Raw genomic sequence first — 25,272 nt, 5'->3', positions numbered from 1 at the left:
AAAAAAGGGGTCATAGTGTCCACCATCAATAATAATACATCTACACAAGAGACCGACCACCCAAAGGAAGCAGGGTTGTAAGCAGATAAAGATGAGGGCAGTACGTGCCTGAGGACACCAGGCACACTACTGGCTAATCTGATACTAACAGAAAGAAAGGCTGGTCTAAACTGAAAGCAGCTATGAAGGAGATGAAAGAAAAGCTGTCTGCCCTACCCATCCTGCCTCGACTCATGTATTTAACATGTGGAATTATTTTATATAATTTTCCATTCAAGCAGTTTAGGAAAAGGATTACCTTGTGAGGCTCCTGACTGATATTTCAAGCAAATTTCATATTGTTGCTCTTCACTCTTATATCTGGTATAGTAAATTTAAGAAATTATAGAACATTTGTGGCTTTTTATCTAAATAAAGGTGTCCCTGGACTTTTTAAATCATATTTTTTAAAATGTATTTTCATAAATAATCTTATCGAAATCTGCACTGTTTTAATTAAAACGTTCACTATGGCAAACAAGATAATTGAAGCAGTTAGGGATCAACATTACGTCAGCAGTGGCTGTACTGGGGAAATGCGCTGCCAGCAAAGCCCTCTTCTGCACAATATTCTAAAATCTGTCAGGATCAAAACTTCAGGTGAAGCCAGGTGTGTTGGCATACTCCTTTAATCACAGCACTTGGGAGGCAGAGAGGAGCAGATCCCTGAGTTCAAGGCCAGCCTGGTCTACACAGTAATACCCTGTCTCAGAAACAAACAAACAACGAAACAAAAACATCAACAACAAAATCAAACAACAACAAAACCCAAAGCCGCCGGGTAAGCCTGAATGAGCGCATTCTTCCTTTTTTGACTCTTCACACAGAAACTATGCCAAGGAGTGACAGTAACCTTCACACACATGCCTGGCTTTCCCTAATGGCTTCCCTGATGTTCCTGCAGTGGGATTTCAAAAGAGGAGAATTTGCACAATGGAGGAAGTGGAAAAGTGCTCCCAAGTGACAGGTGAGAATATCATTTTTCTTCAAATTGGCTTCCATCTAGAACGGCCTTAATGGGCTATACAGTAAGAGAACAGGGCAAGTAGAATGTCTGCCAAAAGAACCTGGGGTCTGGGCCTGTTTCTACTCAAAAGCACCCCCGACTCTTCAAATAGGTTTGAGCCACAGCTGACATCCTGTGAGCAAATATTCCCCTGAAGTGGCAAGGCAAGGCTTGCCTAATGTGCCAGGCTTCACCATCACCAAGTAAATGGCAGCTGCCTTTTCTCTTATTCAAAGCAGTTCAGAGCACAATGATTCACTAATCTGAATCAGTGACAAGGGCGTACTGCTCTATGGTTCTGTGGTCATTCATGAATGAAGTAACTTTAGGTATCACCAGCCCATTTATCTAAACACAACAAACCAGTGAAGAAGTCTTACTGTTCCCCCCGTCCCCCAGCCAATGATGACTTAACACAAGCTGAGCATCACCTCTATTAAGTTAGCAGGCCAGAGGGCAGCTGCTGGGACAAAAGATGCATGGCCATTTATGCCTCAATGTATACTTGACGATTTTTGCCTCCAGCTCTGGTTCTTGTAGTCTTTTGCTCACTTTTTTTTTATTTCTTCCAGCCTATAGCATTACATAAGTGAGAAAAATGGAAACAAAAGCTTTAGCTCAGGGACCAGAGAATTGGTCCCCAATCCTAGCTCATTCCCTCTTAGCTCTTGGGAGTCACTGTGGCCTTGGCTGGGTCCTGATCTGAGGCTTGGCGAACACTGTTCTCTCTTTCCAGATGAGGCACAACCAGAAGTGCTCTCTGAGTTGCACACACAATTGTGTAAGTGAAACTAACAACAGCATGCTCACTGCTCACTCAAACCCCTGCAGAGCACTCAGATGCCTGTGTGCTAACTCCTGGGGATCTGAAAGAAGGTACAGGGGCTAGGAGCCTTTGCTGTCTCTTTATAGAGCACAACCTCCCCTTGGCATTTATCAAGTAGGCAAGCTGACACCATACAAGGCAATTTCAGGACACTCTCCTACTCTGTTTAATAAGCACACTAGAGCTGGCTAATAGAAACATACCCAAGTTCTGCTGAAGGAAAGACCTTCATCATTCTTACCAACTTGTAGGGCTATAGTCAGAATGTCCCCCAAGCTGAGGCAGGAGATTCATGTTACACACTGAGTGATGGCACTTCATTAAGACAGCAGGAGATACTACCTAGGTGTCAAAGCTCAATCAATCATAACTAAATAAGTCAGAGAATAAGAATAATATGATAGCCTTTCAAAGACAACTTAAGTTTATGCATCATGAAGGACAGCAAGTGCATATTTTCAATTAATTTGACTTTTGAAAGCCATTTCTGGGGCCAGCAAGATAGCTGTGAGCAAAATGCTCACTGCCAAACTTGACAACCTAAGCTTGGATCCACACAGTGGAAGGAGAGAACCATGTCTTGCAAACTGTTCTCTGACCTGCTGACACACACTCAACTGTACATGTACACAGACAAGTTAAACAATTTTTTCAAAACTATTTTAAAGCTCCCAACATCCAAGCCATTCAGTTTTAGTTGCTTCTACTAAACTACTAAATCATTAAAATATTTACTTTTTCTCTTTTGTAACTTTCTCTTCAAAATCAGAATTTCTACTTGATGACATTAGTTTCTTATTCTTGACTTGTTAAGGGAAACTAGGTTTAATGAAAAAAGCTCCATTATGGAATCCTCAGGCTGGGCCAAGCTACAGACATGTAGACTGGCTGCAGATCTACCAGCTACATTCAATCATCAGCATCTGCAGACTGAGAAGCACTCATTCCCAGAAAGGCTAAATAACACAGACAAGACCCAAACAGAAGTGCATCCTAAAGGACAGTGAAAAGCCCTTTAGCCTCTTGGAATAACAGATTCCTCATGAAATGGCACTAGTGTTCAATATCTCTTAGTTCACCAAGTGAACCATCTAATGTTTGCTAAAACTGCTTAAGATACCCAATTTTACTTCATTAAGAAGGTGGCTAAGTGTGTAAATACATGGCCACAACTTGGGTACTAGACAACATAGTAATGGCCAAGGTAGCCAGCCACCTCCTATACCCTTAGGTGACATCTACAACTGTCAGGCCCTGTGAAAGACTCCTGCAAATGGAGATTAAATCAAGGGAAGAAAGAAACTCACAGTCTATGGAAAACAAAGCCAAGAAAGAGCAGAGGGAGCGAAATGCTAAGTGGCCGAGGTTACACAGCAATTGAAACATGAGGTTGGGAGCCCACTGTTCAGGAAGAAACTCTAAGTAAGAATGCAGTGGTTCTCAACCATCCTAACACTGTGCCCCTTTAATACAGTTCCTCATGTTGTGGTGATCCCCAACCATAAAAGTATTTCGTTGCTATTTCATAGCTGTAATTTTGCTACTGTTATGAATCATCATGTATATATCTGACATGCAGGATATCCAATATGCGATTCCCCAAAGGGGTCACAACCTACAGGCTGAGAACCGCCACACTATAGGCTACATTAATTAAATTCTCAGTTACGTAATTATTTGGGTATGGGTATAAGAAATAAGTTGGTATCACTAGGAGAAAGGAACTTCTTGTTCTCCAGAAAAAGAGATGTGGGGTTACTGTAATTATGGCTAATTTTACAACCCTAAAGTAGAGAGCAAGGCCCTGATGCAATGCCCTCAATGATTAAAAACACATCCATTATCTGGTTTCTGCATTTTGGGAAAAAACAGATAGTGAACTACTTTGCTTTCCTGGAATATTTGTTCAAGAAAAGTCTAATCAAGGGAAGGCTTTGGGTTGACCGTGGCTAGCCAGCTCTACCCACAGCTTCTGCATGTGTTACCTAGGCTCTCAGGAATGATAACCCCAGACACACATATATCCAGCAAACATTCTTCTGGTTGACTGAGTCAAAGAATCCTTTGTGATTGAAACTACTGATGAAAACACTGGACTCGGAGGCATTACCAGAGGATGCAATTCTCCACTCACCTAGGGAAAAATCCATCCACTTTCAACAGGACAGTCCTATGCATCCTCAGCTTTCCATATTACACAATTGAGTTCATTGGACAGCAAAACCAATCATAACATGCCCATTAATTGAGTCTTTCTTATGCCTCAACCTGTATGAGAATGCTTTTCTATTTTGGGATACTACAAAGAAGAAGATGATGATGGACTGTCTCAAGCATGCAGACAGGCTTTCTCAACAAAGCATCAAGCATGCCAGGATTTAAAACAAACAAATACACACACACAGGATGCTTCCTCTGGGCTTGATTTAAATAAGCAACTATATGATACTGTGCCCCCATATTTACTCTAGAAATAATCACTTCAAACAGTAAGTATTAAATCGATTTTTAAAAAGTAAACAGAGCTGGTTAAATATAATCAAACAAGGGTTATGGAAATAAAATTTTTGTCACTGAATATTTGTTAAGGACTTTTAAAATTCTTATTCATTGTAGTGCCAGGAATCAAATCCAAGGCAGCATGCATGCTATGCAAAGAAGCTAAGTCTCCAGCCTCAAGGACACCTTTAGAGTTCATATTTCTGAATTGCAGAAGGACAGTCCTCAGAGACAGGAATGGTTTGACATCCTTAAACAGTGAAAAGGCCTTATTTTAGGTTATTGGTTTGTTTTCATCCTTATCACCATCCACTCTTCCTAGTAGTTCTCCATTTTCATTTACCAACTTAGGGTGTCATAAAATAGGTAAGAACCGAACAGAAAGGAATGGAATCGCATTTAATCAAGTCAGTGGTAACCTCCATAAAGGAACGTTATCTTGTTCAGTAGGGCTATTCAGTCAGTAAATTCTTAAACAGTGTGCCAGAAACTGCCAATAGCTAAAGAAAAACTAACCAGGACATGGTTTCTCTTCATGAAAGCTAGAGATCTCGGAGGCAGGTAAATACAGACGCTTGTACTGCACAGCTCAATGCAAACTCCTGAGACACAGGAGGAGGTCTCAGCAGAATGCTGCCGTTGGTAACTTTCTAAAACATAGCCTTCTTCAACACAGGCATCCTCCCACGCCCATCCACTTGGTCGGCACTGACTCAGGTATAGCCCGGTGTCAGCGGATGTGATACCACCCGGGGCTGGAAATGAGAAAGTGAGTACAGGGGGGGAAGCCCCTCCCCTCAGAGTTTAGAATTTGGTCTATGGCTACTCCACTTCAAGGGAACAGTTCAGCTGTCCTAAGAAGACAAGTCTTTCCACTTGCTCTAAGATGAACAGCTACTTTGTGTGTGTGTGTGTGTGTGTGTGTGTGTGTTTTATTCAAGGCTCTTAGATTTGAGATTCAGTATTTTGTAGTGTGCCTATCATATCTAAAAAAAAAAAGAAAGAAAAAGAAAATGATGAAGAAACACAGCTAGGGGTAGTTTCTTCTGTTGGTGGTGGTGGTGGTTTTTTTGGGTTTTTTTTGGTAATACACCTTGCACACACAATAATGAACGCTAAATACTGACTGGCCATCAAGATTTCAAACAGTTAAGACCAATGGCCAATGCCTAGACACATGCCAGAGACTACCAAACTATTCCTGTGACTAGAAGAGGGACATTTTCAGTTGGGTGATGTCCTCTCTGGATAATGTTAAGAGGCAACAGTTGAGAAGCTGCTAATGGCAAGCTACCATAAGAGATGGGAGGTGGCCTTTTCTCCTTCCTGCACCAGCCAACAGTGATGTCCGAGTTACAGTACACAGCCGCCAAGCCTTTCTACATTAACTGTGTCAAGGGATTACAAAAAGCTAGGCTAAGTGGGGAAAATCCTTCAGCTTGGCTATTAATCTGAAAAGGTATTTCAATGACTAACAGATGTGAAATTAAGTGATCACATTTGTAGTCTGAGCTCTTCAGAGTAGGAGTTGCTTGGGGAAGGTGTGTTCCTTTGACAGTGTTCTGTTTCCTGCATCCTGCTATTACTCCTAAAGTACTCGGAAAGCCTGCATGCACAGAGTTGGAGTTGATGCCTTCCTGGCAATTGAAAGCAATATGGAAAGCGGCTGTCAGTAAGCTGAATGCAAGACTAGGGTGTGGGTACAGTCGAAGTAGCTCTGGTCCCATGTGCAAATCACGGCTTTAAGATCCTTGGAGACAACCAGGTGTGAGTGTGGGGCACAATAAATAATGAAGGATTCTTTTTCCTTCAGAATGCTTCAATCTTTGCTCCTGAAAATGAATCAAGGAATATTTTTCAGGACTGCCATGGCAGTTGAGACCCAACAGAGTAAATTTATTCTGCACAATATTTATCTGTCAATTCACTAATTTGATTGGTTCAACTATTTTCTCATTATCAAAAATTGAACAAAATTCAGAGCTACAGGCAACCAACACCCCTATCCCCTCCCCCCCCCCCTGCATTTGGACCAAAAATAAGGATCCATTTGTTTTTATTTTCCTCCACTGGGCAAGAACTGTTTGAATTTATTCAACTAATTTTTAGGCTGTCAGCATACACACACCAAGGCAGAGAATGTGGCTGTGGCTCACACAGAAGGCTCTCAAGCAGTCCTTATTGACTGTAAGATTAATGAGGATATGGAAAGGTGAATCTAACTTTCTAAACATGTGGGTATGAAACCAGCAAACGTTAACTTGCTTAACTCATTCCAAATGGATGGTGAAATAAATTCCTGTGGTGATATATTTGTAAACTAAGAAATAAAGTTTGCCTGAAGATCAGAGGACAGAACCAGGCACAGAGTTACCCACAGAGGTCAGGCAGTGGTGGCAAACACCTTTAACCTTTGCACTCAGGAGGCAGAGAAAGAGATCCCTCTGGATTTCTGTGAGTTCAAGGCCGCACTGGGCTACACGAGATTAATATAGTCTAAAGAGAAACAGACTCAGGCAGTGGTGGCACGCATCTTTAATTCCAGCACTTGGGATCACACACCTTTAATCCCAGCACTAGGAAGGTTGAGACAGGAAGTGATATGGCTGGGCAGAGAAAGGAATATAAGGCAGGAGGAGACAGTAACTGGCTCTTTCAGGCTGAGGAGCTGGTGAGGTAAGAGGTGTTGGTTGTGACTTGCTCTACTTTTCTGATCTTTCAGCTTTCACCATGATTATCTGGCTCTTGGTTTTTATTATAAAACCATCAGGATTCGTACAAAAAATTCCATGATCCAATTTCCCACAATCCCTGCCTAGCAATTTCTAGAACATCATTCAGCCATGTTGGTCTAAGAGCAGCCAAGGTTAGCTAGGTGGGAATAAAGTGACTGGTGGCATGTACCTACAAGGACTTCAAGATCACTCCTTCCCTTTGTTGTCTCTACTCCTTTAGGAAGAGTCAGCATCTGTGGAAGAACTCCAGGCATGGCCATCACTTTGTCAGTTTCCCAAGAACACAACGAAACAGGAAAACAAGCAATTTTAAGAGAAAAGAGCCACATCCTTCCATGACTGCACAGCAGAACGGAGACCCTATGCTATGGGATGATGGCATTGTTGAGTATAAGTCACAGAGCTCTCTGCTAAGTCGGAGGAGGCAAACACTGCCCATGCTGGTCCTACCACATGTTCAGTGTAGGTGGGAAAAATATAGTAACAATAGCTGTAATGCTCAAGATCTCAGCAGCTCAGCAACTGCCCCCAGGAGTTTCTGCAGCAATAGCTGACCAACACAGAAGCAGAAAAAGGAGGCAGATGATATGGCAAGAGCAGTGTAGGCCAAGCCCAAGGCGTGGGCCTGGTCTAGAGGCAGAAGAAGACAGCATTCATGGAATCCCAGTGAAGTTCAGAATGTGCAAGGCAAAACAGCTACAGATGGAACCAAAGAGGATTTTAGTGACTCTGGGGTAACTGTAACCTTCTAGAAACTGTGCAAAGAGGTGCTCAGTATCTCCATAAAGCAGGAGAGTAAGAGCCATTAGGGCCAGGATCTCATCCCCGCCACTACAGCCTTTGACAACTGACTGTGGACTCCCCTCAGTACCCACAGTCACTGGCAGGAACCATCCATCTACTGACTTCTCATTTTCTCCATCTGTGATAAGCCAGGAAGCTATACCAAGAATCCCGAGGGTTGGTGTTCTAAATTAGTTCCTTCCCTTCTGTCTGACTTCTACAGGTGTATTTCCTTCTCTTACCTTAACTACAAACTATATCTGAGAATTAGTGAATTGAAAGTAAACTAATTGGTGCAGAAATGTAGAATTTTAATTTTCTTGACTGAAAGGAACTTCTACTACAAATCTATAATTTACTAAAGTGAAACGTTTAAAGGTGACATTATTTTGGTATATTTCAACCTGAAATGGAATATGAAAGAATGCTCTAGTCAACTCATGGAAGAGTTTATCAGCAATCTCCTCTACCCTGTCTTGCATTCCCCACAGCTGAATTCTGCCTTAGTTTCAAGCTGCCTGGCAAAATCAAGCGTATACTTTTGAATTTCTAGGCTAAGTGACTTTCATGTTCTCTATTTGCTAAGCTGAGGAGGTGAACCAGAGAACATGACCATGACACAATATCCAAAGTGGATCAACTTGATCACAGAAGTTGCCACCTTTACTTACATACTCTCCATAGGTCTCCTGTGTTGGGGGTGGCGGTGGAGGTCTGTATCCAGTTGGGGGGACACCTCTTGCTCTGGGAGTGAGAAGTCCCCTTCCCCGGCTCACTGGCCCTCGGGTGGAAAGGACTCCTCGAGGAGTTGGTGTCCCACGTGGTACCCCAACTGCAACAGGCCTGCCTGTGACTCCTCCTCTTCCCCTGTAAGCAAGAGGGTCAAATTAGCAGTATCTGCCATATTTTCTAACGTGTTATTCTTCACACACATTGATATCTCAGACAAATAACTGTTCCATACTTCTGTAAAATGTAGTAAGGACAACACAAACAAATAAATCACAGTAAACAACCATGTCTCTGGGCAGCTAGCATGCATGATACAATGTGGGAATATCCAAGGCAGACTTAATTTCTTCATTGTAGTCACAGTGGGAAGTTCTGACCTCTGGGAGGCCATGTGAATGATGTCATTCCAGAATGACAGCAAGTGTGATTCCAACACCTGACTGGGCCCTATCTTGTTCATCTATGGACAAGAAGTCTGAGATGTGGCGAGATCTTAAAATTGCCTGCAAACATGCAGAGCAAAGAAGGGATTCAAAGTGTATGTCGCAGATCCACCCACCACCAACACACAATAGGCTTAAAGGAACAGAAGCAGGCATCCCTCCACAGCAGTCCGCAAATGTGCAGTAAAAGCCGAAACTGAAGTGTGCTGCCTGGGGTGCACACCCCTCCATTTGTGCTGCTGCCTGGGGTGCACATCCCCTCCGTTTGTGCTGCTCTGTAAGTATCTCCTCTGGGGTCTCCTGGACCACAGCTGGAGTCAGGCCGCACACAGAGGACTGTGGGTAAAGAATAAGCTTAGTCCTTTCCTTGGCAATGAAAACAGAAAACTTTTATTACAATGTTATTACTGGGTGATTTAACTTCAGATCCTTATCCTGAAGTAATAATGGTGAGGTAATGCTAGAAGATTCTAAAACCAATCTATTCTTCTTCTTCTTCTTCTTCTTCTTCTTCTTCTTCTTCTTCTTCTTCTTCTTCTTCTTCTCCTCCTCCTCCTCCTCCTCCTCCTCCTCCTCCTCCTCCTCCTCCTCCTCCTTCTTCTTTTTTTGGTTTTTCGAGACAGGGTTTCTCTGTGTAGCTTTGCACCTTTCCTGGAATTCACACTGTAGTCCAGGCTGGCCTTGAACTCAGAGATCCTCCTGCCTCTGCCTCCCTCCCAAGCGCTGGGGTTAAAGGCATGTGCCACCACCGCCCGGCAAAACCAATCAATCAATTCTACTCTGAGACTCCAAGTGGGCCCACAAGGCACATGCCCTGCAAACTTATTCATGCAATTAGGTAAGAAATAATGTGACTAAGAGAGAGTTTGACGCAGTCACTGATGAGAGATTACTACATATACCTTCTACTAGGGATGTGGGGGCTTTTATGAATTACCATGTTAGTGGGGAATAAACAAGGAAGATATAGATAAGATAAATTCAGTTTGACAGACATGAGTAACTAAGACATGGAGATAAAAGCCAGTGTCTGGAGAAGCTGCCCAGAGATCCTGCAATACCATAAACATTGTACTGCAGCCCAGGGAGTTTTTAAAAAACGGTTTGTAGCTTTTGGGACATCATCTCACAAATAGCCCTGGCTGGCAAGGAACCTATTATATAGACCAGGCTGGCTTCTGAGATTACAAGCTTGAGACCTTGATCTCACGCAGGAACTGGACAGTACTGTGCTCTCTGTACCTTTGCATCATGGCTTCTCTCACATTCAGACACTGTGTATCTAGTACCAGGCTTTCGTCCTCACTTGCCACCAAGAAAACTCAAGATAAATTCGAGTCTGAACCATCAACAGGGGATAGCTTTAAGTAATCATGTTTCAAACGCGCAGAGGAAGGGACTTCTCCAATTATTACATTCGAGAATAAAGAAAGCATCTTTCTTCCTTACCTCTTGGTAACATTTCCACCTTCATGGAAAGAGCCCCAAATTATAATCTATTAGTGATCTAAGGAATGCTACGTTTTTCACACACTGGCACTGGGCATGCTCCACCATGACATTCTCCAGTCAGTAGAGACCCATATGGAGCTACTATGTGACCATGTGATATGTAAGAGCTATTAGGTAACATGATGAATTTGATTATATACTTGTATACATATAATACATACCAGAACATGTGCTTTTGTGTAGCAAATTTACTTGCATAACGTTATGTATCTGTCATTCAAAAGAACATTTATAGACTTAAATTCCAATATGGTGATACCTATTTCTGTATCCACAGGTGGTCAGGCATTACTAAATGATGGCTAGTCACAGGAACCCATTAGATGTGGTCCATGGACACTTTCATAAACTACAGAGAACAGAACTTTCTGCACTTAGTGTACACTGCTGTGCATGTTCTGCTTTTACAGGACAGGTGGCACAACAGCTTTATGTCACTGTTACCATGGTTACCACATCACTAGGCTATAGGAATTTGTTTTAGCTGCATTATAATCTAGTAAGACCAAGCTCACATGTGGCAGGACAGCATATAGCTACCTATATCACTAAAAGAAAGCCTGACAGAACAGGAATGTCCATTCTGGGAGGCTGTTTCTTGTCTGTCCATGTATGTTCTTTCGTTTGGAAAGAAGATTAGAACAAGACATTTCAGTCCACAAAGGGAAGTCTATATCTGCAAAAGTGTAACACTCAGCCCAAAACACAATACCTGTCCACCATACATGGCAACAGACAGCAGAAAGTGGTAATGTACAGACATGACAAGTTGGAGGAAGACTTTCAAAAATATCTACTGAACATTCTGTATTACATGTGACATAGTTTGGGGAAACATGTAAGTTGCCATCACATGAAGATAAAACTAGCACAGCAACTCTAGTGGGCTGAATAATGTCACACCAGCCAACCACTACTCCGCTGTCTGGATAAAGGGAACCTCTGCAGATTATGTTAACTATGGGAAAAGGCCTGATGGAATCTTCAGATGGAATGATGACGTCAGATCACCTAAGCAGGCCATCCATGCATTTGTACACCCTTTACAAAAGGGAGAGAGACGAGGGAGAGACTGTATGAAGATGGGAGGAGGGATGAGTAATGGGGCCACAGATCATAAAACCCCTGCAGTCACTAGGAACAGCAAAGACAAGAAAAGGATTTACTCCTTCCCAAAACCTCACCCTGGGCTTAATGACACTGAATTTGGACATCTGGCTTCTGTTTCTGTGAGAAAAAACAAAAACAAAAACAAGAAAATTCTACTTAAAAGATGCCAGATTTGTGGCAATTAGTCATGGCAGCTACAAGTAATTATTTCAAGCAAGACAAAAAGTGGAAATGAACATTCCCATTTACTGAGTATCCACACAGTGACTCACAAACTTATCCACAGCAACCCTTAGCTCTTTCTTCTTTTCCTGGAGGATCCGAGGTGCCTATGCTCCGGCCTGGCCTACAACACAGTAGCACAAATTGCTACTAACCAGCACACTCGAAGGAGGTAACTTTCACTCCTCAAATAAACTTAGATATAAAATGATTCCTATTTTAAAACTCATCACATAGTGTATCTGAAAAATAAATGTCTACATAGTTACCAGCTTAAAAGAAAAGTTAGAATTCCTAGCTGGGGCTGATGGTGCAAGCTGACATCCCAGAACTCAGGTGACACAGGAAATCACTGTTTCCAAAAACACCTTCATAACAAAAAGTTTTATCTCTCTCCCCCACCCCCATTTTTATTTTCTTTTTGGTTTTTTGAGACAGGGTTTCTCTGTGTAGTTTTGATGCCTGTCCTGGATCTTGTGCTGTAGACCAGGCTGACCTTGAACTCACCGAGATCTGCTTAGCTCTGCCTCCTGAGTGCTGAGATTAAAGGTGTGAGCCACCACTGCCAAGGCCCAACTTCTCCTCCGATTTTAAGATAGCCATCTCAGGGTTGTTTTTTTTTTTTTTATAATTTCCTTGAAACATTTTTTTTCCTATTATAAACTAATCATCAGTATAGAGACAGAAATAAAAACTGTGTCCACATGTTAGCTCAGTAGTTTTCAGCAGCCCCAGGTCATGGAGAGTGGACACAAAGGCAGAGGCATTCACAGGCCTCTCAGTGCCTGACACTATACTATGCTCAGCACAAGTGGAGAACAGCCTAGTATGGAGCAGTTAGTACATGCACAGGGTGTCCTCTCATGGTACCAACGTTACATACTGACATAAAAAAAAAAGCTTCATCTCAAGGAATTATAGAATCTGTGCTGGGAAGAATAACAGCATGCCAACAACTACCAGCTAGGAAGTAGTACAGGATGTATGTCAGCAGAGGTTCAACTTTCTCACACCAAAGCCAGTCTCTTGCCTATGGCATCACAATGTCTGAATGCAGGTTTGTACAGATATACTGACAACTATTTCCATCTATTAATGACAGCAACATTCAAACTGTTGCCATGGCAAGCCAATCTAAAAAAAAAAAGGAATTACACCAACCTGGTTATTGCTGGTGTCGTTACACCTCTTGTACGCAAAGTGGATTTCCCTCGAACCACAGGGACATCTGCATTTTCTGAACCTCCATTCAAATATGTTAATTCCTGGAGCTGCGCTTGCCTGATTTCATCATTATAATCCTGCACAGGAAAGATATTGAAAATATAAAAGCACTTAGAATATAAAGCAAGCATTTTTTTTTTTTTTTTAAAGAAAATGAGGTCAGGAAAGCAGTTAAATACAAATTTATTAAAATAAAATGAATTTTTAAAATAGAAAACCACAGGTTTTTTTCCCCCTTGACTAAAATAATAGGTAAGCCAATGTCTCTCCTTTTCTTATACATAATTTCCAGTTGAGATATCTGTAATGGTACAAGGCCACATAGCTGTGACTTGGACATTGCTAATCACAGCTCCATTCACTCATTAACTACTGAGCATCTACATATCATTGCGTAACAGAAAAGCCTAAGGGAGCTGGTCACCGCACATCCATATCAGGCAGAGAGCAATGAACATATGCATACATGAGTGCTTAACGTTTTCACCCTTACAAACTCCAGGACCCTGCCGGGGGGTTAGTCCCACACATAGTAGGTGGGTCTTCTCACCTCAGTTAAGATAGCCAAGATTATGAAGATAATCCTAGCCCAGGCATGTTCAGAGGTCCATCTCACAGGAAATTCTAAACTGTGTCAAGTTGGCAATTATCACTAACCATTAGGCTGCACAAACAAGGTAATTCCAGATGTATACTCTGATTGAGTAATCTGATTCCGGCAGATTTGTGCATTTTTCACAAGGCAGCAATTAAACTCTGAAACTGCGACTCCTTCCTGCTTTCTTCCTCTCCTTAACCCTCAGCAATTCCATTTGGTAGTCAACAAAGACGCAGAATAAACAGCTTAAACTGTTTTATCACTGCTTTCTAATAGTTACAAAGAAGAAAGTCTAACTTAGCTGTCTAGCAGCCAAAGAGCTTCTTTACAGGAGGGCCCATCTGAGGAAGAGAAACCATTCATCAGAAGGGTGGCTCAAAGTTCCACACAGAATGATTAAAAACTACTCATAGTATTAAATTCCACAAAACAGAGATACTAGCTAAGGCAGATGGGGCCATTGAGTTCAAGAACAGCCTAGGCTACACTACATAGTGAGTTCCAAGACAGCCTGGAACACAAGTAAGAGTATCACAAAAATGAATAATAAACAAACAATAACAGGCCTTAAATAGAAAGCAAAAACCAAATCATGTAAAGCCATGTGTCACTTTAAAGGTAACTTTAAATAGTTAGAACAAAGGTTGCTGAGACAAATTAGCAATCTTTAGTGAGTAAACTGCACATTTAGGTTACTGTTCTGGAGAGGACAACACAAATTTTCACACTGTAAGGAGGCAGAAGAATGAGAAAGCTCCAGGGTGTCAGGTGAGTGCAGCCACACAAAGTATGTGTTGCATTACAGTCTAACAGCCCAGGGGCAAGTCTGGGCACTGGCTAACAGGAAGGCCACCCTTTGACCAGATGGGATGGAGGGAGAAGGTGCACAGGGGATTCAACTCAGTGTGATAAAGAGTGAAAGGCAGTTAAAAGCCAAAGGGAAGGAAGGAGCGTCTCCTGACATTTGGCTCCAAAGAGGCACTCACATGTTGTAGAATATTATTTTAAGGTGTGTTACTTTTGTCCATGCTGCATTTGTTTAACTCTGTGAAACTGTGTTCCTGTGCCTGTCTAAAACACCTGATGATCTAATAAAAAGGCAAACAGCCAGTAGTGAGGCAGGGGAAAGGGTGGGCAGGGCTGGCAGGCAGAGAGGATAAATAGAAGGAGAAACCTGGGAGAAGGAGGAAGGAGCAAGAGAAGGAGGAGGACTCTGGGGGCCCGCTACGCATTTACACAGCAAGCCACAGAGTAAGAGTAAGATTTACAGAAGAGAACAGGAAAGGCTCCGAGGCAAAAGGAAGATGGGATAAGTTAAGAAAAGCTGGCAAGCAACAAGCCAAGCTAAGGCCGGGCTTTCATAATTTAAAAAAGAGCAGAAACAACCAACCACACTCACTGACACAAGGTTTCACAAGTTCAGAGGCACCAGGGGGACTTCAAACTGGAAAACCATGTGCACACTGCAGTGTGGACAGGGAATTCAGGTGTGGCCTGGAGTATTTATAACCTGAATTAAAAATCTGGAACAAAGAGTGCATCTACAACTAAAACCATGTCTTCCTGACTGTCCCTACGTATGAAGCAAAACAATTGGTAGGCACTGTGGAATAGGAGGAACCCCTGAGCACTGCCAAGAAGAGAGCTGCAACAGACCCTCGGAAGGAAGGGACATACTGGGAAGGAACCCGCTGCTGTTGGCAGACGGGAGGGCTACACACAGGTCCTCTCCCAGGCCTACCTGTGTCCCACTGCAGTCACCTGCATCTTCCCATTGTTCTGAACTGTCTAAAATAAGACTGCTAATACCTTACCAGCCATTTTATCAGCTAAAAACGTGTGAAGGTTAATAAACAATTTGCAGAGCACATTCTAAATAAAATGTGCTAGAAAAATGCTAATACTTGCCCTGTGGAAAAATTGTTGGGAGGTGTGATAGTTGTAGATGGCTAAAAATAGATTTGATTAAAAGATCATGGCTAAAGTACTGTTTAGACATCAGGAAAAGTCTGGAAAAGTCAAGTTAAAATCCTATGCCCTAAGAAAGATTAGATGTTTATAATACAGGCCACTTTGAATATCAGCTTTGCAAAACTATTTGAAAACACACAGATACTGAATGACTGGGTTATGGCCATGTGTTAAGGCAATTTAGGAAAGACTTAGTTGGTTTACACTTGTAATATCAGATGGGCAGGTGTGATACATCATAGGTACAACTAAGCCATACATGATCGTTTATGGATCCACAACTTTAACTCTCCAGGTGAAAAATAAAACTACTGAAACATCTACATGTTTATCAACAGTTAGAATTGGAGAGGGGATTAGAATTGTAGCCCTCCTTCTCTCCTCTCCTCTCCTCTCCCCTCCCCCCCCCTTTCTTTCCCCTCCCCCCTCTCTCTCCTCCCATCTCCCCCAACTCTGTGTGTGTGCATGCACATGCATTTGCACTCATATGTGTACATGACTTTTCTACCCACTAAATTTAGTCTGTCATGTGAGCCTGGAGAAAGTGGGAAAAGTTTTTAAGTGACTCATTAAAAGTAATGCTAAAGCACTGGTGGACTGCCTCAGAGGATAAACTCAGGAATGACGACCCGAGTTCCATCTCTGGTACCGACTCTGGAACCGACTCTTACACGTTGTCCTATAACAGTCACAAGCGAAAGCATGCAGCGCACACTTTAAAAAAGAAAAAGAAAAATCGTAACAGTAAAAAGTAACATTGGAATTTAATGTCTTCTCTGACAAAAAAATTACTATTCATAATTATTTGCCAAAATACCATAGTATTTATGTTCAAGGTTTTCCAGGGATCAGTGCTGACACTGTAACTATAGAAAATAACTTTAACTCTCATTATTTGAAGACCAGCTAAATAAACTCTGGAATGTGCATACAATATAATGCAGATACAAAAAATAGTATCATGATATGCTCACAGGAACGAATGTACAAAATCACATAAATTTTAGGAAACAAAAAATAATGAGTAGAGATGGTATATTTCGGATAACTGAGGAAAGTGTCTTTATGAAGAACAATGAAAGGAAAATTGTTTAAAGACACCATCCAAGGAGTCTGAGAATGGCTTCAAGTCATATAATACAATGAAAATATAGTAAAATCACTCATGAAAAATTACTAAATTGTAGAGTCTGTGGTGCTCTTGCCTGGGGATGCCATCCCTCCTCCTCTTTGGCCCGAATATGAAAAACCCACGACTGTGCGGAGGAGATGCCTCACTTATTCTGGAATAAAGGGTAAAGCACCCATGCCAGCAGCAACATGTCCACTGCAGTAAAAATGTCAACAGGAAATGAGTGAGGAAGAACAACCAATCAGCAAGCTGGACACTTCAACCTCCAGAGAGGCAAGCAACACACTGGCTCACGAGAGAGGAACGAAGTGGGGCTCAGACATGGGCCAGGCAAGACCTTGATCAGCTCCCACGCACACCTGCCTGACAGTGAGTCTGTGCAGGGGAGACACCAAGGAATTGCAACAGGAAGGAATGAAATGTAAGGCAGACGTGAACATGACCACTCTGGACTCCATGCTGCAGGGCAACAGGGAAATCAAATTACACAAGGCTCTGAGCACACATCCCTGGACTAGGCACTGGTGACAACTAAGCCACCTGGACATAGCATGTTCTCTTCTTGGAGGACACAAAACAATAAAAGCAAGAGAGGAAGACATAAACACACCTAGAATGCATGAAGGGAACAGATCCCGTGGACTATAAGAGAAATGGAAGCCAGAACACCAGCTGCTTCCTTAGAAGCAAAGTACACAAAATTCAGATTTGCTTCAGTGTGCTATCTAAAGTCTAGCATGTTCAAATACAGCAGATAAAGAGACATTGCAGAAAAAAAAAATGTGAACACTTCTTGTAGAGGAAAAGCAGGCAAAGGCAACTGTGTTGAAGATGAGCCACACATTACACTTGTAAAAGAAGCAATGGAAAAGTCAAATCACTGCTGTGTAAAGTCCCCAGAGAAGCTCCATAGCAGAATTGAGATGGTCCAACTAGGGAACCCGAAAACAAGCCATTTAAACAAGCCCACCTGAGAAACAGAGAATGAAGAAGAAAAACCAGCCTGTACCTACAGGACAGGAGCAGGTAATCCAACATGGACTTATGGGTAGGTCATTCAGGGTTGACGGCAGGGAAGAGAAAGAAGAACACAGAGAAACAATAACTAAAAACACCCCACATGTACAGAAAAATATAAACTTACAGATCTACGAAGTTTACCCATCAAAATCATGACAGACATGTGATAGCATATTGCTCAAAACCAAACTCTAGACACAGTAAAAGAACAAAGTGTCATGGACAGAAACAAAGTGACTCTTAGACTCATTACAAGTAAGGGGCCACGGGTCAGACAGAAGCATGGCCAAATAACTGTGGGCACAAACCACCAACCAAGATTTATAAAGCCTACTCTTCACCATGTAAGTCAAGTAAATTCACTCCCAGAAAATCAAAATGGAAGCAGGTCTATGTTGTGTGATATTCTGAATGGATTCTGACCATAAAACTGGCTTTGAATCAGAGGGCGGAGCTAGCCACTAGCTGACAAAAATTAACCATAGAGGTTTTGGAGGACTGAGGACAGATAAAGAGGTAGGAAGTAGTAAAGCAGGGCTAAGACAGATCTCATGTCTTTTTTGGATGGAAGAAGGGAAGAGATATGAGGTCACTGGTCGCTTCTCCGCCACTTCTCTGGTCATTCAGGTTCTAAACCTGGGTATTTGACTCCCGATTTTTTTTTTTGATAAAAAAATAATTAGATAAATGCATTATCTGGCACAAACATGGGGCACCTATATCCACATAAGACCTGAAATGGAGCCAAACTTGGTTTGCTAGTCTTCCATCTCTCATGCCAGCTGAATACAAAGACACATTTTCTAGCACCTGCCTGTACCATGGAGCTAACCACCAATGACCATGTGTTAGCACCATTCACTAAGCTAAATTGTGTCAGCAGCTGACATAACCGATTAAAATTCATCTAATGCAATATAAAAGCAATACAGATGTTCAATAAAGACAGATCCAGATTGAAAAAAAAACAAAAACAAAATCTAAGTGGGTTATAGTGCATTCAAAAATATACATAGGCTTGGGAGAGAAAAGAAAGGTATATATAGTCACAGATTAAAAACAGTTTAAAAATAAAGTCCTAAAAGAAACAGTAAAGTAAAATAAAAATAAAAAAAAAGTAAACCATGTAAAGAGAGAAAATACACAGAGAGTCTGGATCCTAAATGTCATTGTGCTGTCTTTAGATTTACTATACCTTTAAAAAAATGTCTTGACTTCAAAATATAAGTCAAAAGATATGTTCCTTAAGGAAAGAGGTCATGCTTTTATTTTTAGAGGAAATAAAAGCCTGTGGATTCATTCCAGGTTGACATTGATTAGGTTTGATCAGGGAAGACCCCCCCCCGAAAATCCTTGCTACAAACAAACAACTAAAAAAAACCCAAAAACTACAAAACACATAACATTATGTTTTACCTGCTCAAACATAAAAAACAATGACAAAAAAAAAAATCACCTTTGGCTAACTTGTGTACAACTTACAGTCTATACCTGTATTAATACAGACATGTATTTTACCTTTAAAAGTTAATGTAGTCTCAAAACAAGGGGACCTGATACCAATGTAAAAAGATGGCCCAGGTAATCCAGCATCTGTTATGGTCTTTTCAGAGTTCTGCATCCAGAATAGCTTCAAGGCTACTGGCTCAGATGGTCCAGCCTCACAAACTACTCCAGCCAGAACTTCAGATAAGTCTTGTACTTTCCCATTGCACAGAGACTGGACAACAAATAATATCGCCAACTTTCCCAGGACTTAAACATTATCCCAATTTTCCAAGGGTCTCCTAAAGATTCCAGCACCCTGAGACAACAGGAAGTAGTCTAAAATACAATGCTCATTTTCCCAAGAGATGGGCTATGAGTGGGTTTCAGTTATTCAATGAAATTATAGATATTTCTCGTTGTTTAGGGGGCTTGATTACAAGTTGTTATTGGTCATAGTTTTAAAAAAGGAGCTAAATAACACAGTTAAACTCAAATATCTAAGAGAAAAGGGGGATATGATATAGGAATGATAGAAAAAAAAGGGTAGATTATTGAATCTACTTTAATTCAATAAACAACAATCTCAAAATGTTTTATATTGGTATAGATTTTGGTGTACTGATACAAATTTAAAGTTAATTTTGTTATACTCTACACCTGTTTCTATTTGTATGGAGTGTCATGTTTATGCAGCTCATTTAAAAATGCAATGTACAATTAAGAAATACAGATTAATAGTCATCTATAATAGTCAAACTTATAATCATATTAGGCATGTTTTCAAGGTCATACACAGATGTATGTATGGTCTTAGATAGATAGATGGTCTTCAAACACTTCAAAGACCTACAGAATATGGCATTTAATATGTTTCATAACCTAAGGCTTTTTGTGACAGTGAGACTCATCTGCTTCTGATAGTACCAATTTGCTTCAAAAGAAGATGATGGGCATCAAAGAACCTCTGTATGCAGTTTATTTTATGGCAAAAGCTAGCCATTTGGACAAAAAACAACTCTTGCTTCAACTACTGACAGCATGCTATCCAAACTGGACCAGCAGGAGGAAAAAAAAAGGAACTGCCCAACTTTGCCAAGACAAGGTAGGACAGTCCTTCAAAATTTCCTGCTTCACAGTAAAGTCTTTCAGATATGCTAGGCCTATAGGCCAAAGTTGTACACCTCAGCATTACAGAAGAAACCAGGGTAACTGTCCAGGTAGCCAGCTGTTTCTGTCATCTCAATTTTGGAAGTTGCTTGCTGTGCAATTCTTGTTTACTCAGATAATATTATATCCTTCTCAGGTCTTTGAGGGGGATGAAGACTAGACAGTTACAGTTGGAGTTCTCCCTAATCATGGTAGAAAATAAATCAGTTATGAAACTCTGGACTCTTCAGGAAAGGACAGCTGATGGACTATTTTCTCTATTTTGCCAAATTCAGATGGACTGGATATTGTAACTGTAATTCTTACTTGATAACTGTTTTTTTGTATATAATTTTAGCATGTTAAAGTTAAAACCTTCCCTTTTTAATTAGACAAAAAGGTGGAGATGCTGTGGAATAATCCTTCTGTACACTGTGAAGACATGCTGCTCTCAATGTTAATAAAAAGTTGATTGGCCAATAGCTAACCAGGATTTTCAGGGCAGAGAGAATGCTGGAAAGAAGGGTCAAGTCAGAGGAGATGTCATGGGAAGCAGAGTGAGCAGGATGGGAAGTACATGGATGAGGTAAACGAGCCTCCAGGCAGCACATAGATTAACAGAAATGGGTTAATTTAAATTTTAAGAGCTAGCTAAAAATAAGCCTGTTATTGGCCAAGCATCTATAATTAATAATAAATTTCTGTTTGGTTATTTCAGGAGTGGCTGGTGGAACAGAAAATTCCACCTACAAGTGTACATTATAAGAAAGACTAAAGTTAGCTCTTCAAAACTCAAAAGAAAGAGTACTGTGGGGCAGCTCCATTACACAGAAAGTAACACCGGAAAGGACAGGAGTAAAAACACTTCCATAAGCCAGTCTCCCAGTAAACCACACCTTGCAACAAGTGAAGAGGGCAGTATATGAAGACAGACTGAATGCAAACGTGGCTGTATAGATCAACCAATGTGATATGCTACTATCAGTGGAATAAAGGAGGAAAAGCTACAGGATCATCTGATCTCAGCAGCAGTAGGAAAACAGAAGACTGGGGAGCGGTGGTGACATACAAAGAAGACAAAAGACACCGAGGAAAACATCACAGGCACCCAGAATGCCAGGAGTGGTCTTTAGTAACATTGTGATTGGTTACTAAATAATTCAGAATCCTAATAATTCAGTTAACTAGAATTTTATTTAATCACCTTCTATGTTTTAATGCCTCTATTTCTTAAAAACACTCTCTAGAAACAGTAAAAAGATCCAGCAAGGCTAAAGAGCAAAACCTATATGAAGAAAATCAATTGTATCAATAAATAAATATTCTATTCACAACAGTATCATAAAACATAAAATATTTGGAAATGAGGCTGGAGAGATGGCTTATCAGTTTGAGAATATGTTGTTCATACAAAGGACCAGGGTTCGATTCCCAGCACCCACACAAGACAATCCAATACCCTCTTATGGCCTCTGTGGGCATTGCACACATATGGTACAGAGACACATGTAGGTAAAACACTAATACACATAAAATAAAAATAATTTTTTTTAAATATTTGGACACAGTTTTTACAAAATAAGTCAGGCTGGACCCTGAAGAAACATAAAACACTTTTAAGTTATTAAAGAATATTGTTTATGAAAATGAGAAGTACTTCATATTCACAGAAAAGAAGATACAAAGTTAAAATTAATTCCAAACTCATCTACAGATTCAACAAAACATCTAGCAGAATCTTTGCTGGATATTCCAGAAGTCAGAAGTTGATACTAAAGCAAACATGCAAAGGAGCCCAGCCAACTCTGAGAAAGGAAAACAGACCAGGGCACCTCCACACCTGCCCTGGGCAGGGGACACTACTTACAGCAGAAAGACAGAGGTTTGGGGGAAGCCTGGGCCAACTTGGAAGTTCATGGAAAGAATGAAGGAAAAGTGTGCATCTCGATTGGGGCAGGCTTCCTATAAATCAGTGGGGCAGAACTGAGAATCTTAAATAGACTGAAGCTAGGCAGTTCAATCGGAGGACAGCAGAAACAGTCAAGTTTAGATTCCACTCATGCCATACACAAAAATAAACACAAAGGGACTTAAATGGAAGAATCTTATGAGTGGGTTTTTTTTGGTTGATGTTCTGTTTTGTTTTTTAGACAGCATCTCACAATGTAGCCCCAGCTAGCCTGGAACTTGGTATGTAGGTCAGGCTGGACTTTAACAGAGATCTTCCTGCCACCCAAGTGAAGAGTTTAAAGGGGCAAACCATCCCACGCAGCAAAAAGATCCTTAAATCAAAGAATACTATTAAACATGTATAAAGCGACAGCAGGAGATATTAGTAACTTTGGTTTAGACAGAAAGTTTTTTAGCCAGTCCAGATTCCAGGCTAGAAAAATAAGACCCTACCTCCCGAGGAAGACTATAAAGGCCACCAGATGTACAAATGTAGCCGTCCATGGAGAAGGAATCTGCCCCACTGCCATATCTCCAGTTTCAGTCATCTATGTGAATACACAGTTCCCAATGACCTCTCTGTCAAACTACAAACTGCAGAGGGAAGTAATTGTCATTGTTGGTTTACAAGTGTCTACCACACAGTGAGTACTATTCTTATACTTTATAAACGAGGGTGTAGCTCAGTGGTATGACCTGTTGAGTGAAATCCAGACTAAAAATGTACTTTAATATAAATGTAATGGTTTCTTGATAACAGATATGAACATAATCCACACTGTATGTAAGTCAATCTTCCAACAGGACTTCTAAGGGCAGTCTCACTGCAAACAGATGTCTAGCAGATGTGCCAGCTTCTCTGGAGTAACTGTCTATAGAGCCAAAATGTTTAGCTTATCATGAACACGCCAAAGCGGGGGGGGGGGGGGGGGGAAGGCATTTTTCACTCTTAGCACACAAATACTTAAATTAACTTTCAGAACAAAGGTAGGGATATATTCCCTTTAAATCATCACTTTTATGGCAGTGTCTGGCTTCTGAAAGGTGACAGGTGACCCCTAACAGAGTACACTCCTGAAAGCCCTTGTGCTCTGAGCCTCTGAGCATCACATGCATGCCTGCACACTATACTCAACCATCCACTAAACTACACATTCCTCAAGGACACAGGGGATGCTTTTATTTAAGTCTGTATGTCCCACACCAATCACAGGCCAGGCACATGAAGGACATTAATGACTAAGGAACAGCATGGAATTTATGTCACATTTTCAGGATCACAGAAAAAATTATCTTGGAGTCCCAAGATCTGAATTAGTGATTCTGCTCTTCCAATAGTTTAGTCTTATAAACTTGGTGGCAGTATCTAATCTGTCTAAAATATCACTGCTTTAAAAAGAAGTACTGTGAGGTCTCCGATACAGGACAAATAAGAAGCTCTTAACAGGGACAGTCACACAACTGACAACTGGGAATCAGATCACGGAGGCTTTGGCAAAGACACAACCTTAAGATACAAGTCAATGATCAGTGAAAAGTACTGACAGGGATGAGGAACTTCTTGATCTCTTCCAAGGCGTGCCCCATCCGGGCATAAGCTTCTGCTGGGGGCGCGAACACTTCAATGAGCACATGCAGGTCATCATTGAGGTGGAAGTATTTTGCTTCTCCACTTTTCCTCAGCTCTTCCTCCTACAGAAGAAAATCATGTTTAAAATGTGACATTTTGAAACAGGAAAAAATCAAAGCAAAAATTACCCAAAATGTATTTGACATGATTGTTGCGGAAGATTCCACAGTAAACCCAGGATGGTTTTAAACTACAAATTTGATCCTATTGTTCCCAGGTTCTCAGGAACCCTGGACAGGCCTATCCTGCTGGGATGCAGTCTCCCTTGTCCTGATGCTGCCCCTAAGGCATCATCTGCCCTTGGTCACATGCTGACTCCTGTCTGCTCCTGCCTGCCCCATTATCTACCCTAGCTATGCACAAAACTCCATTCTTCTACTTGGCTCAGTGCCCAGCTCACTTCTGCACTATTGATGCTTGCTGTTTCTGGGATGCTGACACCAAGCTTCACCACAATTCAAAACAACCAAAAATGTTTCAAGTCCACTTCTTTCTTTTTGGTTTTCCCTCATTAGCAGGCGACTGCCAGAGAGCAGACCCTGTGTGCCCATCTTGCCTAATGATATGTGAAGTGCCGGATTATGTTTTTCGTTTCTATCCCAAAGTTCAGCCGGATCATGAAGGAGGTATTGTGACTAGTCACTGTGCCATCCAGAGTGAGTCCCAAAAAGCTGCTCCATGGCTTCCTAATGAAGGGAAGAGTACTGTTTGGGGAAGGATGCAGACTTGACTCATGACTTTGGATGGGCGCCTTTATCTCATCAGGAAGGATTTTAACATGGGACCGCACTAGTGCAGGGTTATCTCCTGGGCCTGCTGACGTCAGACTCCCCAGAAGAGTGTCCAGCGCTCCGTCTAGAGCAGGACACACCTCTAACGTAGATGATGTGGGCAGAATGGACAGAACAATGACTGACATCAACTGCAGCCCCGACAGACCGCAGCACCACTGCACGTACAGGAAGGCAGCCACCGGCAGCAGTCAGCATGGTGTAGATGAACATAACAGGTTCTTGTTAAATTTGCTAGAGTAGTGAACACTGTTAGAACATAGTGTGACTTTTTTTTTCCAAATCAGAGTTTTAAAACGAAGTAAGGGCTATCTCTTTAGAAACAAACATGATTGACTGAGAATTTATGCAGGCTAATGTTAAACTACTAAAAGGATCAACTGCAATCAATGTCCAAGCATTCCAGCAGGGAAGA

General features: G+C 41.4%; 1 protein-coding gene across 3 annotated transcripts in view; it reads right to left on the bottom strand.

Annotated features, from left to right (window-relative positions):
- The window catches only part of Khdrbs3 (KH RNA binding domain containing, signal transduction associated 3), a 166,019-nt gene that overhangs the window by 58,896 nt on the left and 81,851 nt on the right, over positions 1-25,272 (bottom strand). For all 3 annotated transcript variants that reach the window (XR_004946803.1, XM_036208763.1, XM_036208764.1), the window contains exons 4-6: positions 23,982-24,128; positions 13,069-13,208; positions 8,560-8,755 (exon numbers count right to left, since the gene is read on the bottom strand). Coding sequence is in view for 2 of the 3 variants with exons in the window: in XM_036208763.1 (XP_036064656.1) it covers positions 8,560-8,755; positions 13,069-13,208; positions 23,982-24,128 (483 nt within the window). In the remaining variant the exon portion in view is untranslated. The remainder of the gene's footprint in view (positions 1-8,559; positions 8,756-13,068; positions 13,209-23,981; positions 24,129-25,272) is intronic.

Source organism: Onychomys torridus, chromosome 16 (genome assembly GCF_903995425.1).
Source record: "Onychomys torridus chromosome 16, mOncTor1.1, whole genome shotgun sequence".
In the NCBI taxonomy this organism is placed as follows: Eukaryota; Metazoa; Chordata; class Mammalia; order Rodentia; family Cricetidae; genus Onychomys; species Onychomys torridus.
This window is presented reverse-complemented; position numbering and strand designations above follow the sequence as displayed.